This window comes from Myotis brandtii, unplaced genomic scaffold, assembly GCF_000412655.1.
Source record: "Myotis brandtii unplaced genomic scaffold, ASM41265v1 scaffold151, whole genome shotgun sequence".
NCBI classification, from domain to species: domain Eukaryota; kingdom Metazoa; phylum Chordata; class Mammalia; order Chiroptera; family Vespertilionidae; genus Myotis; species Myotis brandtii.
The window spans coordinates 1110950-1132403 of NW_005355461.1; the positions used below are offsets into that span (position 1 = coordinate 1110950).

Below are 21454 nucleotides of genomic sequence, written 5' to 3' on the forward strand. Positions count from 1 at the left end.
AGACTGTGATCTCAGTAAATTGGTACAAAGTGAAGCTGCAGAAAGCAATTCCTGTTTTTTGGTGTATTTCTATTACATAACCAGACAAGCCATCAAAAGACAGCAGTGCACACTTTGGCTGGGGAAGAAATTAAGAAAGTAGCCAGTTTTTGGCTAAATTTGGCATCATTGTGGCAGAGTCTCCCCTTGTCTGCTGGAAATGGCACTCGCAGCCTAGAAATTCACGTTTTCTTTGGTGCATTCTCCACATTTCCACTTCCTTCTGTCACATCAGCACCCTTCACCCCATCAAAACCATAAGAATTTCTCCTTGTTCCTTTTAACCCAGCTTCAAGACACATTAGTCATCTTTTAGTAGAATATACAGGGTGAGCCCTAGCTCAGTGGATAGAGCGTCAGCCCTCAGACGGAAGGGTCCCAGGTTCAATTCCAGTCAAGGGCATGTATTTGGTTGCTGGCTTGATCCTCAGCCCTGGTAGGGGCGTGTGCGGGAAGCAACCAATAGATGTGTCTCTCTCACACCGATATTTCTCTCTCTGTCTCTTCCTTCCACTCTCTAAATATCAATGGAAAAATATCCCTGGGTGAGGATTAACACAACAACAAAAAAGAATATACAGGGTAGGGCAAAAAGTAGGTTTACAGTTCTGAGTATATGAAACAATTTATTCTTGTATTATTACTTATTAATTATTGTATTTATTCCGTATGAATGACTGTAAATCTACTTTTACCCACCCTTGTATATAATACCTATTAAGCAATACATTACGTTCTAAAGCCTAAAATTTCCTTAAAATGAAATAATCAGATTTGGTAAAATAATTAATCCTTTCCTTCCTCAATTATGCAAATTTTAAGCTCTGTAGTAAGTACTTTAAATGAAAGTTTACTATACAGTTAAACTCCCCCTTACCTGAAAATATGTATATTACAAATAAATTAGATTATTTTAACATACGCTATGGAATCTTCATATCCTACCATCACACATGAAAACCTCCATCATCTTAAACAATGTAACTGTGATCTCATTGGAGGCAGGCATACAGATGCCACTTGCAAATCATTGCCTTTAGTATTTTCCCCAAAGATCTTAATTAGAAGACCTACTTGAATAAAACTTAATTCCTCAGAATGACTGATAACTATGCAGTAATAAATGTCCTTAAAACTCAAATATCATAGACCACAGATCCTTAAAATTGTGTAACAGGAAGTAACCAGTCAGGTCATAAAATGCCACAACTCAATGTGGGGATAGGGGGGACTAAGGCACTAATAGCTAGTGACCAAGTTATTTGGGGATATTTTCCTATTTTTCAAATATAACTTGATTTAAAAACAAAACTGTATTTTAACACATCTGTTTCCTCTAGCCCAGTGGTTCTCAACCTTCCTAATGCCGCGACCTTTTAATACAGTTCCTCATGTTGTGGTGACCCCCAATTTCATTGTTACAAATTGAACATAATTAAAGCATAGTGAATAATCACAAAAACAATATGTAATTATATATGTGTTTTCCGATGGTCTTAGGCGACCCCTGTGAAAGGGTCGTTTGACCCCCAAAGGGGTCGCGACCCACAGGTTGAGAACCGCTCCAGTCTAGCCCATTTTGATTTAGGAAAATAAAAACAAAACAGCAACCCCAATGGTGTACCCCCCAGCACAGAAGCCAGGTTACCAGGCTCTTCTCTAGCAAAGTGGAAAGACAGCAAGGTAACAAATCCTGTTCTTACCGGTGGCCCAGGTGGACCCCTGGGTCCCATTGCACCATCTTTTCCAGTAAAGCCCTATTGAAAAAATAAAATTAATTAGAGGGTAGTGAAAGAATGACCACGTGAAAAGGAAAAATGCTAAACAGGTTGCTAAGCATGAAGGGTGAAGAATTTAACCCAATTTGCTGTTTGCAGGTCACCTTGCAATATAAAGGCAAATATACTACAAAAAAGAAAAACACTTTCAAATTTAATTTAATGCCTTTCACTGAATATTTAATTTCTATACTCATTCATTTATGTAGTTATAAATACAATCATTTTAAGAGTCAAATTCATCTTCTGCAAAGAAAACATTTATTTCTTAAAGATACTAGCTTTTGCTTTTGTAAAAGTATAAAGTCTAAAGGAAAAACTAACCCTTTCTACTGAACAGTCCATGTCCACACACTGGCCCAGGAAGGATAAAAATGGGATGAAAGATATGTTGCTGAGAAGAGCACACGGTCTCATAAAAGAGGAAAGAGAGCCCAAGCAACTGATTAGTAAACTCCCTTGCTCATTCCCAGAGCAATGGCCAGGGCAGGACTTTTGAAGTTTCCATTCCTGATGAACTCTCCTTCGCCCAAAAAAAGAGGCGACGAAGAACCCCCTCCGTTGGAAACAAAGAAAATCCTCAATCATGTAATTTTTTTTTAGTGGCCCATCTCTCCTCATCTCACAGAGAAGGCCAGACCGGCACTGGTGTCTGCTTGACTGGGAAGGAGAGATCTGCCTCAGAAGCACAGCGCATCTCCGCACAGGCTCACTCTTTGGCTGTCTTGCCCCATCTCCATCCAGTGCCAAATGACCTCTGTCTGGAATGAGTCACTCTGCTACCCAGCTAACATCCATCCCAATAGCAGGTCTCTGAAATCCAGCCGAGGATTTCTGAGTCAGATCGTTTTTTATGGTTGTCGCATTCCTCTGTTGAAGGAGATGTTTGTCTCATTTTCTGCAGAGAATAGGAGTGATAATGTCATCCATATTCCTGGATTCTAGCAAAAATCAGGAACATTTGGATTAAGTATCCATGTTTCCATTGATTTTACAATAGGAAGTTTAAATTATTTCTTTAAAATGGTGCTACATATATTCTACTATAAAAATTTCTGAAAATGTTTTTCAGAAAATTATAGAGATAAAAATTTCAAACTATTTTCTGGAAGATCTAATCCTGCTTAAGGAAAAAACAGGTTCCAACTTCATCTGCTGTAATGTCAACACCGCTTCTGAGAGCCACTGAAGCAAAAATGTGCTGGTAGTAGTATTGCTTGGGCAGTTTGAATGGGATTTTTTCCATCTGAATTTCTCCAAATGCTATATAGGGCATGCTCGTTCGTTCTTCCTTCCTTCCTTCCTTTCTTTCTTTCTTTCTTTCTTTCTTTCTTTCTTTCTTCCTTTCTTTTAACTATCATATTTCTGAATAACCCTTCTTTAGTCAGCCTAAGAACATTTTATTTTTTCCAGCTTTATTGAGGTATAATCGACAAAAGTATCTATAAATTTATGGTGTATAAGGTGATATTTTGATAGACGTATTCATTGTGAAATAATTACCACAATCAAGAAAATCACCTTAATCATGATTATATCCATGACCTCACATAGTTAATTTTTGAGTGTGCTGAGAACATTTAAGATCTACTCTATTAACAAATTTCAATATACAATATAGAATTATCGACTATAGTCACTATATATACTAGACTGTAGATCTCCAGAACTTATGCATCCTGCATAACTGAAATTTTGTACCCTTGACCAATATCTCCCCATTGTCCCCTCTGTCTGCCTCTGGCAACTACGATTCTCCTCTCTGCTACCCTGCGTTCAACTCTTCTTTAGATTCCATACCTAAATAAGATTATGCAGTATTTGTCTTTTTGTGTTTGGCTTATTTCACTCAGCATAATCCTCCAGGTTCATCCATGTTGTCCCAAAAGACAGGATTTTCTTATTTTTTAAGACTGAATAGCAGTCTATTCTACATATATTACAGTTCTTTGTCCACTCAGCCATCAATGAACACCTAGGACTGACAACTATCTTCTTTCAGGAGAAATAAATGTTTAACTTGTCCTCAGAAGGACTCTCCACTGAGGCAGCTGCAGATCTTTGTGCTATAACTTTTTCTTTATTGTCAAAGCTCTGGCAGTTGCTGCTGCTTGCCCTCATGGAAGGGGAGCTGAAGAGACCTATGGCTGTCTTCATAGATACTCACGTATCCAGGACATGTGGTACTTTTGTTACTTTTTAACACTCCCCAAAGCTGTGTCTTGTTTTGAAAATTATCTGTGTTGAAGACAACCCATGCATTCTGTTCCTAACAACTCCACCTTGATAACAATCTTCCTTCTCCACCATGATCCTTTGGCTTGCTCTCCTGAGCGTTCTCTTCTTCTACCACAGGGTTTGAGTTTTGTTTTGTTCTTTCTTTCTCTCTCTCTCTCCCTTTTTTTTTTTTTTTTTTTTTTTTGCTAACATGCTTGCACCCAAAGTCTACCTAACTTTCCAAAATCAGGTTCTATCAGTACTGTACTTTCAGTATTAGTAGTAGAAAACTAAGTGGTAGATAGGTGTACAAGGCTGTGAGGAAAAGAGTGGAATGATTTTCTGAAAAATCTCCTTGCCCTAGGAGACCTGGGTGGCCTCACCACAAAGTTGGATTCTCAAATTAGAATCTGAGAGTGAAAAGCAGAATCCTTCCCACTCCCTCATTTTTCAGGGCAGCAGTGATAGTGGTGATGGCTGCTGATTTCCAGTTCAAAGAGAGCATGTCGATGGGGTTTGCACTGGCGACCCACCATGTCTGCATGAAGCCCACACTGGGTGGTGGCAATGGGCCCAATAGGTTTCAGTAGTAGCAGCAGCAAGCAATTCACCCCATCATCACTTCTTGTATTTTTTTGGTTTTGTTTTCTAATTGAGTAGACTGACTCTTGCAATCTCACTATTGTCTTTTATTGTTAAATACGAATTTTTAAAAAACTAATTCCAGTTTCAAGAGTCAGGAAAAAAATGCATACACACACACACACACACACACACACACTGATATGTGTGTGTGTGTGTATGTACTAGTATATATATATATGTGTGTGTGTGAGTATATTATATTATATATACTCACAGAGAATACCATTTTCTCTTTGACCTCTCTCCTCTCCCAAACTCTAAAGTAGGCATAGGAGTAAATAAAATTCATTGCCATATCATTCACCATTTGGTATTATCTGGGAAAATCCTTGCTTCATCTGAATGAACTCCTTCTTCCATCCAGCGGTGTCTTGGAGGTATTAAGGTAAGCAAGTCAATGTTTTCAATGACAGCTTTTACAGCACCAAGGGCCCTCTCAGATTCTGCTGCTAGTCATATGTTTTAACTTTTGATTAGGCAGAATACAGACTACTCTCAGACTGTTGTCTGAACCGTAGTATGCTAAAAAGCCCTTAGTTCTTTGTTCTGAGCAATTCTAAATTCTCATTAAAATATTCATGAATTTTTATGAAACCAAATATTTCTATAATATTAAATAGAACATAGAAGCCCTGTTTACTGTACTTATACTAGAAAATATTGGATTTCCTGCACTATTTTCATAGTAAGTCAAGAGCAAACCTGAAATCTGTCACTAATGAGCAAAATTCCTACTAAATACCATTTGTCTATCCCATCCTCAAGGCCTAGGTGATACTTGAGTTCTAAAGATGTAGAGAGGAGGTGCTGACTTCGAAAAAAAGTGCCCGGAAAATAAAGATTATTCTCTTACATAAGAGCTGCCTCATAACAAAGATTTTAATTTTAAGATTTAAAACAATCTGTAATACTATCAACAATAAAAAAAAATATTTAAAAAATTAAAAAAAGAAAGAAAACAAAACAATTTGGTAGAATTCTTAAATCTCTTGCTAATCAGCTGAAATTCCTTTTATGGATTTCTTTTTCTAAACCTGATAAGTTTAAAAAAATTTTCCAAATTAAAATTTCAAAGACTCTCCTAAAGTCCTGCCATTTTGTTTCATAGACCTTGAGATTGATCTGATGTTGGTTGAGCCTCTGGTAATTGTTTTTCAGTCTTCCACAAAATATGTGAATTCTGCTTTCCAGCCAAGCAAATGAATTGTGGAGGGTTCTTAATTAATAAGCAGCAAGGTGATATCATTTTCAGCATAATCCTAGCTTGCCCGAGAAAACTTACTCGATCTCCTGGCGGTCCCATTGGTCCTGGGGGGCCAGGCAGTCCTGGGGTTCCCTATATGAAAAGAAAGACAGTAATGTACTTCCTGTGTGGAAAAGGATACTTGTTATTCCCCCAAACATTTTTTTTTAAAGAAAGGAAGTTCAGGGGGCTTCTGAACAGAAACAGAAAGCCAGAAGCAAGCACAGTGTCAGCCATGTTGTAGGTACTTAGTCATCAAGCAGGTAGGTACCTGACCTGACAAAGCATAGACTTAAAGATTAAGACCAGAACATGAAATGGAAATAATGTGAAGGACACAGCCAGGCTTCTGCTTTGCGGTTCACCGTCTGAGGCAGTACAAAGGCAGCTTGTCAAATAACACTTGACAAGTGAAAGGAAAGGTAACTTCAAGAACAACTCACTGCTCGGCCCGGAAGTCCTGGCTCTCCAGCATCGCCCTTCATCCCTTGGCGACCCTAGAGAAAGCAGCGGGAACACAGTTCCCAGGCGTTTTACAGAGATTAAGTGGAAAGGGAAGACATGAGTCATCTCTGAAATCTCCATCACTTCATAAATCCAATGTAAGAATATTTTTGAAGGGAGATGAGTAAATCACTTTTTGTATTGATGCTCACTCTTTAAACTACAAATGCCGTAGTATAATTTTCATTTATAATGCTATGGGATAATTTTCTATGATTATGGGATAATATGCCTACTTTAAAAGAACATCTGTTAACATAAGGGAATTTCATTGAAATAAAATTTGAAGGGAGAAAGCTATTTTATCTTCATATATTTAATTTGGTGCTAATTTTAATAGATATTCAATGAAATGTTCTAAGACGATAACATAATTTGGTACTTATTACTACTTGTTTGAAGACACTTCTTACAAAGGAAAGCTGAATTAATTAAAACCGATAATTTAATAGTAGTAGTAAAAGAAAAAAAAAAGGTAAAGCCTCTACAACTTTCTTTTGGACATAAGAAGCTCACAGTAGATGCATTCAACCCTCTTGAGAAAGAAAGCCCTGTTCCTTCACACGTCTCATTTCTAGCTATATCTAATATAGATTTTATTTTCTTTAAATGCCAAAAAAAGTAATCTATCTTCCTAAAAGGGAGTTTAGACTTAAATTTAAGAACTATGCAGTTATTGTATTCTTATTTGTAAAGTATATTTACTTTATCTTAAAATACAGAAAAAGTTAAATACAATATGAGTCTTAAAAGGTAAAACATCCTTTATAATTCAGATCAGCATTTAAAACAAAATATGAGCCTCAAAAGGTAAAACATCCTTTTTAATTCAGATTAGCATTTTAAAATGTTTAAAGAAGTAATGACCTAGATAAATAATGCAAGCTTGCCTTGAGGTCGTAGGTATTAGAAAAGGACTTTAGGGCAGCCACAGATTGAAAGCAATTTCAAAGTCTTCAGGACGTTGAAGGATATATGTATTATTTATTTTAAAAATTTTATAGGTCAAAGAAGTAGTGTAATTTTTGTCTACACAGTTATACATTATTACATATACTATTTACATGTCTGAAATCATAGTCCTCATAGGAAGTTATCTCAATGACTAACTTCGTTGAGTTCTCTGAGAAAACATTCAATTTGGCAAAATATAGTAAAAAAATGTTCCAGTTAAATTCAGTGTTAATCTGCCATCCTCACTTAATACAGAAAGCCTTTGTACTTACTTGTTCTCCCGGAATAGAGAGTCCGTTGGGTCCCTGGGGACCTGGAGGACCCTGGGGGCCTGGAGGACCTGAATCCCCACGAGGACCAGGGGGCCCCTAAAATACACAAGGAAGAAACAACCACATGGGCATGTAATGCTCATCCAGTGCTAACATCCAGTCAGAAACTTGCCTTCCTAACCCTAAGACGCCATCATATAATTCTTCATATAAGAACAACTGGAAAATGAAATAAATTCACAAAAATACTTAAATTTCCAAAACTCTGAAATAAATTCACAAGAATACTTAAATTTCCAAAACTCCTATTAGAAGTACATTTTTTGAAGTAAAACATATTGACTATAATGTATTCAGATATTTATATTCATAAACTCATGAGATCAAAATTCAAATGTTATTGGATTTGGTTTATTTTAAGCTAGTCCTGAATTCTCTTGGACTTGGGCTTATTTCTGGAACTAACATGTATATGAATCAAGCAAGGAGCAGATAGCCACTGAGTAGATGCTCTGTACTGAAGCTTCTTTGCAATGTGTCTAGGTATAAACGGCACAAACTTGGAGTCAGACAGACCTGGGCTAGCATCCCAGCCTCACCCTTTCCTGACTGACTTAGCTTATCATTTGTGAGATTATGACAAAAGCTACACATTATCTTCATAAAATATGCCCCTTAAAAAGCTTGAGGTGGTTTATGGAAGACCAGTGTGAAACTGGTCAGAGGGGCAGGTGACCCCCAGCAAACGCACATGTGGCTGCTCAGCGCTGTCTCTGAGACAGGTGTAAGGAGGGGCAGCAGACCTGTCCCCAACCCTCTCCAGCTCTCTCATGGGACTCTGCCCCCTGTGGGGCCTTCTGACTGATGGCTGGGTCACCCCGTTTCCAGATGTTGCAGCAGAGCCCATAGGTTCTATTCCCATGTGCAATTCCTACAGCAGTGACACACCCTGGACATTTATTTCTCTGGTCCATCACTTTGACATCCAAAGACAAGACAGAGGTGATATATTGCCTAAGGCACAGACTCACAGAGAAATAAATGTCTAGGGTGTGTCACTGACTTGCTCAAGGTCACATACCCCCTTAGCAGAAGTTTGAACAACCAGCCTTCAACATATAGATGAACATTTAAATGCACTCTAAAATATACTTACAATTGCCCCATTGATACCTCTTTCACCTCTGGGACCTTTAGCACCAGGTCCTCCCTAAAATACACAGTAAGAACACATTTCAGGGTGAATGTAAGGAAAGTAGGGAAAAGTTGATACATAAAAACTGTTTCAAGAAGCAGCGTATTGTCCAATCAATACTTCTGTAGCTACTTACAAAATACTGAAGTAAAGACTTTATATCCCACAAATAAGTGGGGAAAGGGGATTTCAAAACCTTGTACATCCTATGTGTCTCATTTTTACATTGTGAACTTTCTTAATTGCTAGCAAATCTTGAAGTTTATTTGAAAATGTGAGGTTTACTGGGAAAAGCAAGCATTATTTAAATACAGTAAAGAGAAAGTTCAGCTTTGGAATTATATGCATGCATTCTTCAGGGGAAATAATATACAAAAAGAAGAGTATCTTGGATCACTCAGAATCTCAGAATATGTAGTTCAGTAACAGGAATTCAGAGACTACTGACCAAAGAAGAAATAAATATGGTAGTGATATCTAATAATGTTATCTTACAATGAGAGGAAAACATCTCTACTTCTCAAAAACATCTAAGTCACATTGGGATGTAATTTTATGATTACAAATATACATCAGGTAAATCACTATTAATAGAAATTATGGTAATTTCAGTGACATTCTGATTCTGTACATGAGAAGCTGGCTTATAATGAATCTAAAATCAATTTACATTTTTTGTTATAACCTCTGTATAGTAAAATTGGGTATTATAAGAATCTCTGAGCTGTTTCTATGTTAATTAATCATATTCTTAAAAGAGGCCATTAGAAGAATGACTACCACTTCTCAAAACCAGCCCAGCTCAGATGTTGGATTGATAAGAGCAAAGGGTTCCACGTTGATTAATGAGACATATCAATGCAATCTTCAATGTTTTGTCTACACTTTCTTGGTCTCCCCTCCCCCATAAGTAGATGTAGACTTTATCTTATCATTCCAGTTACTCTAAACCCCAATACTTTCACCCAGAGTTTATATCATCACATATGTAACATCTTCATATGTTATTTCCATGTGATGTCTGCGGCATAAGGTACACATATCCTTGCTCTAAACAAATTGTTCTTGGGTTAGCCACTCAACTGTGGTTTCATAACATCTACAGAAGAAGCTTTTAGGAGATGTAAGGAATTGTTAGAAGCATGTGATTACAGATGGAAACCCAGATTCACATCTTTAAGAGAAAAGTTCTTAAATATGAAGCCGGTTTCACTCATTCTGCATGTTCAAATGTGTTTAAATTTTCTTCTTGTATTACTCCACCAAAATATACCACAAAAGTGGTCTGCAATATGGCTTGCTCTGTCCCAGAAAATGTGGATGGCTAGAAGCATTTTATGCAAAAGAATACATGGAACAGACAGCAGAATCTCAGAGGAAAGTGTGGGGGCGGGGTGTGGATCAACCAAAGAACTTGTATGCATATATGCATAGCTCATGGACACAGACAATAGGGTGGTGAAGGCCTAGGGAGGGGGGGTATGGGCAGGGGCGGGGAGGGAGGCTAGAAGGAGTCAATGAGGGGGGAAAAGGGACATATATAATACTTCCAACAATAAAGATTTAAATTTAAAAAATAAAAAAGAATGAATACTCCAAAGCTTTAAAGGAAAAACTAGGGCTTTTTCAGTTTCCTTACAGCAGGGCCGGGTGGTCCTGGAGGTCCAACGCTGTCCTGTGTGCACGTGCACGCATTCGGAAGAGCGGGGCATTTTGCTTCATCTCTCTGGAATGTTGAGAAGAATATTTACCTTTGAATTGAGGGTAAAAATGACTCCCCACCCCCACTTCCATTTATCGTATTTACACAAGGAAATCTGTTTCCCAGTGTGCAGAAACAATTTTAGTTATCATTGCAAATAGTCTTGGGTTGAATCTTGCTTTGCTCCTTTATGTCTTTATTTTACATTTACTCTAGGAAACCTCATGTAACAAAGAAATGTCTACAGAACTGCCACTGCAACCACTGGTTGTCTAACCCAGTTTCCTCTCATCTGGTGGTAGAGAAATGCCCATTTCATTTAGAAAACCTGAAGTCCTTCCCATGGCCTACGAAGCTCTACATGCTCCGCAAAGCACCACCGTGGTCATCCCACTTTCCCCATTCGCTCTGCTCCAGCCCCACTGATCTGACTAATATTTCTCAGATCTTGTGGCACATTGTGGCCTTAGGGCCTTTGGTTTTACAGCTCCCCCTGGCTCTGGCTCTAGTCTCCACATTATTGGCTCCTCACCTGATTCAGGTCTCTGCTTAAATCTCACCGTATCACTGAGGGCTGATGGTATGCACTTGGCTATCTATCCCTTTACCCTGATTTGTTTTTCATCCTAGGACTTTCGCTCTATACCATAGTCTATAGCTACTTGTCCATTCTTTCTCTTCCCCTGCCTTTCACTAGAATATTTACCTTTCGCTGCTGTGGCCCTAGCACATAGAATAGTGCCTGGCTTATCCCAGGTGCTCCATCAATAAATGCTGAATAAATGACACACCCTCATCCCGGGGGCATATGCAGTTTATCGCTTGCCCAATGCTTCAAATCCATCATCAGCATTTAACTTTGTAACCACTTACCACTCACACAGATACTATGGGAGTGAGTCGTCATCTCAAAAACAAATCCAGTTAGTCCTAAACATTAGATATCCAGAGAGGTGATGGCTTATTCTATAAAATGCTGAGATTTTATAAACAACAGAAGGGATCTGTTGGAGGTGTATCAAACATGCTGACGCAGCAGGACTTTTCTAACTACGCATAACACCCTGGCTGCTGGGGAGAATTGACAGATGTGTCTGATCCATTCTCCGTTCCTGGCTTCCTAGGCTGGGGCCCCTGGCCCCAGCCCTGGTAGCTGATTAGCATGCACAGAGATGTGTGCGTCCAGAAGAAGAAGTTGCTGAGTGCTGCTTCCTCTCCCAGCCCATCCGCACCCGGATCCCTCCCTCCCAGGGGGCTAATGAAACGGCCACAGGCTTCCATTCCGCTTGACTCACCCTTGAGGGAATATCACAGCATCTGTCTCTACTGGTCCACACTGGACTGCAGACGATATCGAAATTCTGGATTTGGAACTGCAAACAACCAACAGCAACATCAGCTAAAGATGCATGAGAAACATGTTATACTAATGTTTCCACAATATAACCTTTGCCAACTTCTCTGTCTCAAGGGTGCAAGGCCTTGGGAGCAAATGGGGTCCTTACTTCATAAGGAAAGAACATAAAAGCCTGTGCCTAAGATAAAGAGACAGTAAAGCAAATGCTTATGTGAAATTCCCACTTCTGATTCACTTCCTTGGCTAAAAAGAAATGTTTGATTGAGTTTTGTTTTTTTAAAGAGAACTAATTTCTTTGTTTAATTGTGAATTTGTTTCATTAAGAATTTGAAAACAACGCACAGTTAAATCAACTTTTAATAGCCTATCCTTGTAGAAAAGTAAAATTTCAAAAGCCATTCCGCATTTATTCTACCATTGACGCTCTTTTTTTTTTTTTTCATAAATTCTTACCTAAGGGCTGACCAATAATTTTTATGATTACCCTTAACTATTTCAATATAGTACAGTCCTCCCTTATTATTCACAGAGGGATTCGTTCCAGGACCCCCACAGATACCAAAACCCAAAGATGTTCAAGGCTAAAATGACTAGTATTTGCATAACCTAAGCACATCCTCCCATATATTTTAAATTATCTCTTGGTTACTTATAATACCTAATACAACATAAATTCTATGTAAATAATTATTTACACTATATTGCTTAGGATTTGACTTTTTGGAATTTTTTTTTTTTTTAGTATTATTTTCAATCCTCTGTTGAATCCACAAGACACATAATCTATAGATACTAAGGGCCAGCTGTAATATATACTTCCTATCTTTCTATTTTTTAAAAATAAAACTCTTTTAATAAGAAGGAAAATACTTTTTTAGCTATAACTTATTTTATATCTCTGATATAGTTATTCTATTTAAACATAAAATACAGTAGTCAATAGAAAGTCTGAATTTTAATCACAATTATATTAAACTTGCACTTATTGTTTTTCATTGTAGAATAGAAATTTCAACTTTTGAATCTAGGAGAAGAAAATTCTGTCTATGGAAGAAAGCTAAATTAAGTAAATATAGTTTAAAAATTAATAGAAGCCAAAGATAGCAGACTTGCTTTTAGAACTCTGTGATTATCAATTGACATTTAACATGAACTTCAATGTTCATACGGCTTGGTACAGTGAAAACCTCCATTTAAAACTGTCTCACTAGATAGAACCATAAATAGGATTGGCACGCTCCTGCCTCCAACATGCGCCAGTGAACTTGTTAGTAATGCGGTCAGTTGGCTGCTGTTCTACACTGATCTTCCCTCCGAGACAGACGACGGCTCCTCTGCGAGAAAGCGCGGGCTCTAGTGACGGTCACAGCCAATGTCCACAAATGCTTAATGTCCCGACTGCACAAATTTGTATTAGCAATTACTCTCTTTGAAGAACAAAAAAATGAATTATTTTAGATTTCACTGATTATCTTGGCAGCGATTGTGTTGTACTCTCCAATTTGATCTCGTTTCAAGATGACTGCATGATGTTCTCTGTTGCCTTGACATCTTATTTTGTTTTTAGCAATAAAACACATTATTATATTCTGTCAGTAGCATATTTCCTGAATATAACTTTTCCCAAGTTTCAATCCGAATAAGAAATTTAACAATTTAAAACTCACTGAGAAAAAACAATTCACTTGTTATTTAAAAAATGCCCTTTTAATCTTGACTCAAGATACCAAGAAAAATAAAAATACGTTACTTACTGTGGCTGATTTCCTCTCCCCTTTAAGTAGTTTCCCAAGAATTTCATAACCATCAGTGGTGATATTTCCAGCTTCCTTGATGTCTTTTTCTATAATTTCATAGCAGTCGATGTAAATCTTAATACTTTTTGAGGTCACTACGATATGAACCTATAAAGATAATTTGTTTCCATTATAAATTTTTCACCACCAAAAAATTGGCTGACTTCTTCATATTTCATATCACAGGTTTAAAAATATGTTCTTTAAGCTATTCTCATCCCCCAAAGAAGCATTTTAGACTAAAATCCAAGACCAGGTTGCAATGTCTTGTCATTTATTAACATCAAATCAAATGACTCATGTAACCTCTCTAGGTCAGTTTCCTTCAGCCACATATACATGCATAATTTCTTATTTTCCCACCATGTACTGTTACTAAGATGACCAGAGATAATATAGATGAGAGGATTCTGTAAACTATAAAGAACTATTCAAATACAAGCTAATAAACCAATAATTTATTATTATATTCAGTAAAACAGAGCCTCGAATGTCTTTTACTGACTTTCTAAGTTGAATTTTTAATTTGTTTTCTTTTATATTATTTATTGATTTAAGAGAGAGACAGAGACAGAGATAGAGACATCGATTTGTTGTTCCACTGTATTCATTCATTGGTTGATTCTTTTATGCGTCCCGACCAGGAATCAAACCCACAACTTTGGTGTATCGGACGATGCTCTAACCAACTGGCCAGGAATAAAATTTTCCAAATTTCAGTCAACAAGAACTTTCATATTATATAAATACCTAACATAGTAAGAACCAGCATACGTCTTCTATAGAGATTCAGCTCTAGAAACCAATAGATCAAGATTCAACTTTATTCTTTTGTCTGATATTGAGTACACTAGGAATCTTAAGAAATCTATTAGGACAGATAATTAATAAAACATGTGTATCTCAACAATGTAAAAAATGGTTTCAGGTAATCTTTAAAGTTTATAGTCTTGTTGATAGTTTCCACTTATCACAGCACAAATACTTAAGTAAGCACTTGATTATTTTTGAAAAGTTCAGCTCCAAGTTAAAAGAAACAGAAATTCCCTTAAATGCTTTGAGTCAATAAACATAAGAACAATCCCTAGAGATTTTTTTAAAACAGTAACTATTTTTCCCACTGAGAATCACCACCAAAACACTAATTTAGTGCATCTGTAAGTGGCAAATATGAATTACATATGGCATTTATATAAAAGTAATAAATAGCTTACTAAAAATAAAGAAATTTTAAATGCCCACAGCACAGTCATCTAAAACATTGAATTCAAGAACAGCATTATACAAGCATTCCCAAGACATTTATTATCTAACTAGAGGCCCAGTGCACGATTCGTGCATGGGTGGGGTCAGGCCAGCCCACCCCGATCAGGCAGATGGGGCCCGGGGGCCGGGGTGCAAGCAGTTTTCCTGCCGGCCCCACCCCTGGTCAAACTCTACGTTGAACTCCCAGTCGAGGGGACAATTTGCATATTAGCCTTTTATTATATAGGATAGGAAGTAAAACTTGTTGTTTTTTTTGCTTAATCCTTTCACCCTTTTGGACACAGACAATAGTATAGTGATTGCCAGAGGAAAGGAGGGGTGGGAGGAGGTGGAAGAGGTAAAGGGGAGATAAATGGTGGTGGAAGTAGACTTGATTTAGGGTGGTAAACACATGAAATATACAGATGATGTACTGTAGAACTGTGTACCTGAAACCTGTGTAATTTTATTAAGCAATGTCACCCCAATAAATTCAATAAAAATTATAAAAAGGACTAAACCTTATTTGTTAGCTCTTGTGTGAACAATCACAGAGGTAAATATTACAAAGTACTTGAAAAAAAATATAGTATCCAGAATTATGTCAAAATCAAGACTCCTAGTTTGTAACAAAATTATCCCAAATATCCTGATCATTCAATGTCAACCATACTAAGCACATGTTTTACTACAATCTCTTCCGCATGTTCTACTGCATTTTAAACACATGCATAATCACATTTTAGAGTGGGCTCTTCATCTGCAGACCCTCATCCTAAGTACTTAGAAACCATCTCTAAACTGTGAAAATTTCACAGACCAGCAGAAAGAAATAGAAGCACTCATTCCAATTCATCTCCCAGCCCATACTCTGCCATTCTCTAAAACTTCATTTTTCATCTATTCCTCTTTTACCTCTTAATGGAAATTTCTCACTTGGATATATGTAATCTGTCACAACAGAATGGAGACACAAAAAACTTTTCAAGATAATTTTCAAGAATCAATAGCTGTCTGATAGTCCCTGCTTAAGCTCTTTTAGCCTACCCTCTCTTTCCCAAGAGCCCCCTGCATGTCATTTCCACTCATTAGCCCACGGACTGAAGGACTTCAGTCCCTGAATTAGATGGAAAATCAAAGAAGAATGTTTGAATCCTTGAATCAGTAAAGAATGTAATAACCAATAGTGATTGAACTTGTTACTTGAATTAATAGATAAATGATGTAGGAGAGTAGGTGAAAAGAATGGGGTAAGGGAATGGAAGAAGGAAGAGTATAGTGAAAAAGTGGAGAGAAAAAACTAATAAAAAGAAACATAGTATGGAAAAAAGAAAGTAGAGAATTTGAGGAGGGCAGAAGACTTGTAAGAAGAAAAACCCAAGACTACAAATACCTTTCTATAAAGGCAAATGAAGCAATGCCAAAAATAATGATCTTGGATTTGCAATAATTGACTGTCGCTATAGACCTCTGCAAAATATTTGTTTTTTTGTTCAAGTAAAATGAAGCATTCAATAAAAGTCAAAACTTAAAAATAAATGGCTATCAGTTGGCTAGTAGAAATTAAATTTCTAATATCTTTAGAGAGTATGGAAGGAAAAATGAAATAGTCCTTTTTAGCAGGTTACTCAAATATAAATTTAATAGGTATAGCAATGAGCCAAAAAAAGTTCATAAGAACTTTGCCAGATTCATCATCTAATATTGGATAAGGAGAAGTTGAAGCTAATAATATTTGCCAAACTAGAGTTTGCTTTCCCAATGAGGCATTTATTTTATTGCATGCACTTCACCATGAAAGTCAATAAACTGTGAAGTGGATATGCCATTATTCTCAAAGAGCTTTGTTTTCTTTCATTGTATTTTGCTAATGTGCACATTGGGAAGCCTCTTTGAGCTTCCTGAGGAGAGTCCCTTGCCATCCTGACTGAGAATTTAATTCATGAATAAGAAAAGCATTCTGGAAAGAACCCAAATTCTCAGGAATAGAATCAGCAAGAAATAACAGCTACATCTACTCAAATACAGAAAAGTTTTTCAGTTTTCACTTGAGAATCAGATTGAACTGGAAATACTTGTCTTCTATATAGGAGATTAACTTTCTGAGTGTCATGCTCGAGAAATTTTAGACCACTTGTGCAACCAAAGGTATTCCTCCTGCTAACCCAATGAATGAAGAAATACTATTAAAAAGTCCATTCCTAACCTAGCTTATCTTTTTCTTTTCTAATATGTCAAACTTCAGTACTTTTGTCAATTAATCATCTTTTAAAAATCTTACAGGAAGTCTCTATTATCCTTGGATGTTGACATACACAGGAATTAATTAAGATAAACAAAAATAGACAATCCCATAAGAACGCATCTTAGAACTTCCAACAAGATATTTTAGAAAATCCATAGTGTGTTAATGTAAATGTTAATCATATAAACATTTATCTTTATTATTTTGGCAGATAGTGATAACCTTTAGACTGGCATGTCTGTAACTTTACCATAAACAAGCAAGCAGAAGCAGCTTTATAAAATAATAATCCTATCAATTAAAATATAAAAAATTAAGTTTTGGAAATAAAATAATGTAATGGTTCACAATAAAATGGTAGATAGAAAAAGTAGTCATACTACATGATTCAAATTTTTAAAAGATATTAGCATAAGATTTTATTTTTAAAAGATATAGTTATATTTTTACCAATTTAGCATAACATTTTAACAAATAATAAAATGAATTAACTTAAAATAGCAAGCCATATTCTTTTTTCTATAAGTAACCAGATAATATTTACCTTATGAAAACTTCCATAAAATAATGACTTCACTTCTTCTGTGTCGAATGTAATAGTCTGCACCTCACCTCTTGTATCCTTGTTAAAGAATGATAATGTCTTGCTAGAAGCTGTAATTAACACGTAATTGTTACTAAATCACATGCCTGGTATACTTTATATTGAAAGTATGCATGATGTTTCTCTTTTGGTAAGATGTCTAAAAAATTCAATAGTTTTAGTTGGGATAAAACATAATTAAAATATTTACTAATAAGCTACATTTTTAAAACTTTAAACATAAAAGCATATGTCAAGTAAATATATACAGGGTGGGGCAAAAGTAAGTTTATAGTTGTTGTTATTATGGAAAATAATATAATAATTAATGAACAATTCAAAAATAAACTCTGTGTTTCTCATATTCACAACTATAAACTACTTTTGCCCCACTCTGCATATTCAGAAGGTTCTTATAAAAAGAAGTCAAGAGAAAACCTAATCAACAATATGTACACAGGTGCCTTAAAATAAGATAAAAATCCTTACGATCTGCAATCACTCCAACTTGTGGTTTGTAGTCTCTGTCTGTGATTTGCCAAATTGCAAAAGGGTCACTAGGAGATTCTGGGAGAAGTCTGAACAATAATATAATCGTGTATGAAGGAGGGAGTCCATTTGGGTGTAGATCTCTGTGGATAAAACAAACGAATGAATTCACCAATAAAAATTTCTCATCAGAAATAGAGAATATTTTAGATCTTTGGACCAGAATCTTATTATGGGTAGTTTTAGAAGTCATTTATAATAATCTGGCAACATATTAGAAGGAGAAAATTTTAGGAAAGACATGAAAAGAACAAGCACTAAAGGTCCATTATGTAAGTAGTAATAGATTATTTATAATCTGATAAAGTCACAGAAGTCTGGGAAATTGCCAAATGGTCTTTTATCCTAACAACTAATTTTTTCTAGACACATAAGCCATTGCAAAATTACATACTAATTTTAGAGTGATAAACATTATACCTATGGATGTAACTTAAAGAAAATGAATCTCACTAAATATACTTAATTCCCAGTGTCAGGGGTATGAGATTATAAAATAGCTTAAGGTTTTAATTTCTCCCTCGCTTTCTCCAGTAGTTTTTACACTCCCAAATTCCTCCCTTGAAATAAATAAATCACATAATCTCCAGAAGCTTACATGTTCCTAAAAAGAAAACCAGTAATAAATGTTAAGGTCATGTACATGTGCCAACGTTTAGTGCTGATAAAGGGATGGAATTCAATTAAAAGGAAATGTTGCTTTGCTCTAAGGCTGTTAGACAAAAACATGTGGTTCCATGTGTCCTCCCAGAGTTGACTCCATCGCTATTCAGGGGAACCATTGAAGCTAAATTGATGGTTTTCTGTCTGAGACTATTTAATAACATTTATTTCTGAAGGCAGGAAAAAGGCCTTGATCATCAACTCTCAGACAGGGGAGAACCTATTCTTCTGAGAATCTTGACAGAGGGCCCAGAATGTCTCTTGAGGTTTCAAGCCCTTGCACCAACCACACCACTGGTACTTCTGGAATGTGATGCTGCTCTGCCTTTTAAACATGTATTCTGGGCAAGCAGACATAATAGCTTCTGTGTGTTCAAAAGCCTACTATCTTCATAATGTCCCATGTTAAAAATAATATCTTCTCCATATTAATTTATGTCTAACCTTGCCCATTTTTTTTCTTCTTTCTCAGTTAATGAGTCCTTCCGGCGGCGGAAGGCGGGGGGAGGGGATTGAATTGCACTTATGGTTCTTTCAGCCATAAGCTCTGACTCATGAGAGGACAATAGGCTATCCTGAGTAAAAAGGTAGGTATTGCCCAGCCGAGGTGGCTCAGTGGCTGAGCGTCGACCTATGAACCAGAAGGTCACGGTTCAATTTCCAGTCAGGGCACATTGCCCGGGTTTCGGGCTTGATCCCCTGTGTGATTCTCTCTCATCATTGATGTTTCTATCTCTCTCTCTCTCCCTTCCTCTGTGAAATCAATTTTTAAAAAATCTTTTAAAGGTAGGTATCAAATCTTGGGGTGACTGAGAGTTAAATGCTGGGTCTGAAGGTTTACTGAAAAACCTAAAATTGGGAACCAGCCTGGTTGACCATCAAAGAGTTAGGAACTTCAGTGTGGCCGCACTACAATATGATCTCTGCTTCCTTAAAGGAAATTAGTTTCAGTTTTAGTCTGAATTTTCCGTCAGCTTTCCCAGAGCGTTTCACATTTCAGACAGCATTTTCTGACCCTGTCCTCAGTTACTGAAAGCTTTATTTCTGCGTGTTCTTTTCGCTCTCTAAGTTGCCAAACACATATTTCTCAAGATTAAAATGTTTCCATTCTAATGAATAAAAAATACATACTTTGGTTATCGTTCCCAGGTGCAAACTTGCATGGAGTATAAAATAGCAACATCTAGAGCAGTGGTTCTCAACCTTGGCTGCACATTAGAATCACTGGGGAATCCTTTTAAAATCCTGATTTCTGGGCCTCGTCCTCCGGAAATTCTGTTTCTTTGTTATGGGGTGGGGCCACAACATTAGCAACAAAGAAACAGAATTTCTGGAGGATGAGGCCCAGAAATCAGGATTTTAAAAAAAGATTCCCAGGTGATTCTAATGTGCAGCCAAGGTTGAGAACCACTGATCTAGAGCTACCCGGCAGATCGTGGGAGCATCGGCCAATAAAAATCAACCGCTACCCCTCCGAACGCGGACAAGCAGAGCTGCAAAGGCTTTCATCTGCTGGAGGTTCTGAAACCCTGAAAAGAATGCTGCTCTCCCTCTGCGCCTATTCCAGCAGTCCCTCTGCACCACGGGAGCAGCGTTCCAAATAAGAAGTTGCCTTCCTGTTTAAACAGCCTCCCTTAGCAAAAGCATAGCTATGATCCTCGCCTTGAATTCAAAAGGGCCAGGAATCCATAATCCTACAGAACCAGGATGACATGCTTAGGTTTGAGGAGACCAAGGCCGGAGTCCTCCTCTCCTGTGTGACCTGGGGGAAGACACTTAACCTAACTGAATTGACGGAAATTAAGCTAGGTCGTTCATAAGGAGTCTTCTGACCAATCGAAAGTTCCAGGATTCCAAGAACCTCAAAAATCATCATTGTCAGAAAAAGACCCGCCTGCTGTCACACTTACGCTGTGGGCTGATTGACGAAGGCGTTCTTCTGAAGCCTGTAGGAGGAGTAGCTGGGGAAAGACCCTGACTCCAAAGAGACGCCTTGGACGGAAGCAAAATTCTTCTCTGTGAGGTTGTATGCTTCAAGCATCTTAAAACCTTTACATCAGAAAATAAAATATTGAAGTGAGGCCATTTAAATTATTTTTTGGCTTGAATCCTGAAACAAATTAGCCCAGGCTTATAAATGCTTACCTGGTGAGGTGTAGCCATCCAAATAAATGAGAGGGCAATCTGCAATAGACAGTGTTCTTTAAGTATGATTCACCAACGCAATATGCAAACATTGTATATGGACACAAATCAGCGATGTACATATATCAAATAATGAAATTGTTCATGCATTTATAAAAACTCACATTGATCTAATTTTTTTATAACGGATTTCTTGTAGACTTCCCATGTGTAGGAGAAATTATACTATTGACCAGTATTAGCAATGTTTTCTGAACATTCTCCAACCCAATTAGAATTCTACAATGTTCTTAAGAATCGTAAAAGACAATTAAAGGGGGGA

At 36.9% G+C, this 21454-nt stretch overlaps 1 protein-coding gene across 1 annotated transcript in view; it reads right to left on the reverse strand.

Moving 5' to 3' along the window:
- Positions 1-21454, reverse strand: part of COL12A1 (collagen, type XII, alpha 1) — a 111141-nt gene that overhangs the window by 9511 nt on the left and 80176 nt on the right. Inside the window, exons 48-59 of the mRNA XM_005861435.2 lie at positions 21133-21171; positions 20898-21036; positions 18265-18407; positions 17737-17846; positions 13661-13810; positions 11845-11922; positions 10487-10573; positions 8809-8862; positions 7653-7748; positions 6366-6419; positions 5962-6015; positions 1743-1796 (exon numbers count right to left, since the gene is read on the reverse strand). Of these exons, the coding sequence (XP_005861497.1) occupies positions 1743-1796; positions 5962-6015; positions 6366-6419; positions 7653-7748; positions 8809-8862; positions 10487-10573; positions 11845-11922; positions 13661-13810; positions 17737-17846; positions 18265-18407; positions 20898-21036; positions 21133-21171 (1058 nt within the window). The remainder of the gene's footprint in view (positions 1-1742; positions 1797-5961; positions 6016-6365; positions 6420-7652; positions 7749-8808; positions 8863-10486; positions 10574-11844; positions 11923-13660; positions 13811-17736; positions 17847-18264; positions 18408-20897; positions 21037-21132; positions 21172-21454) is intronic.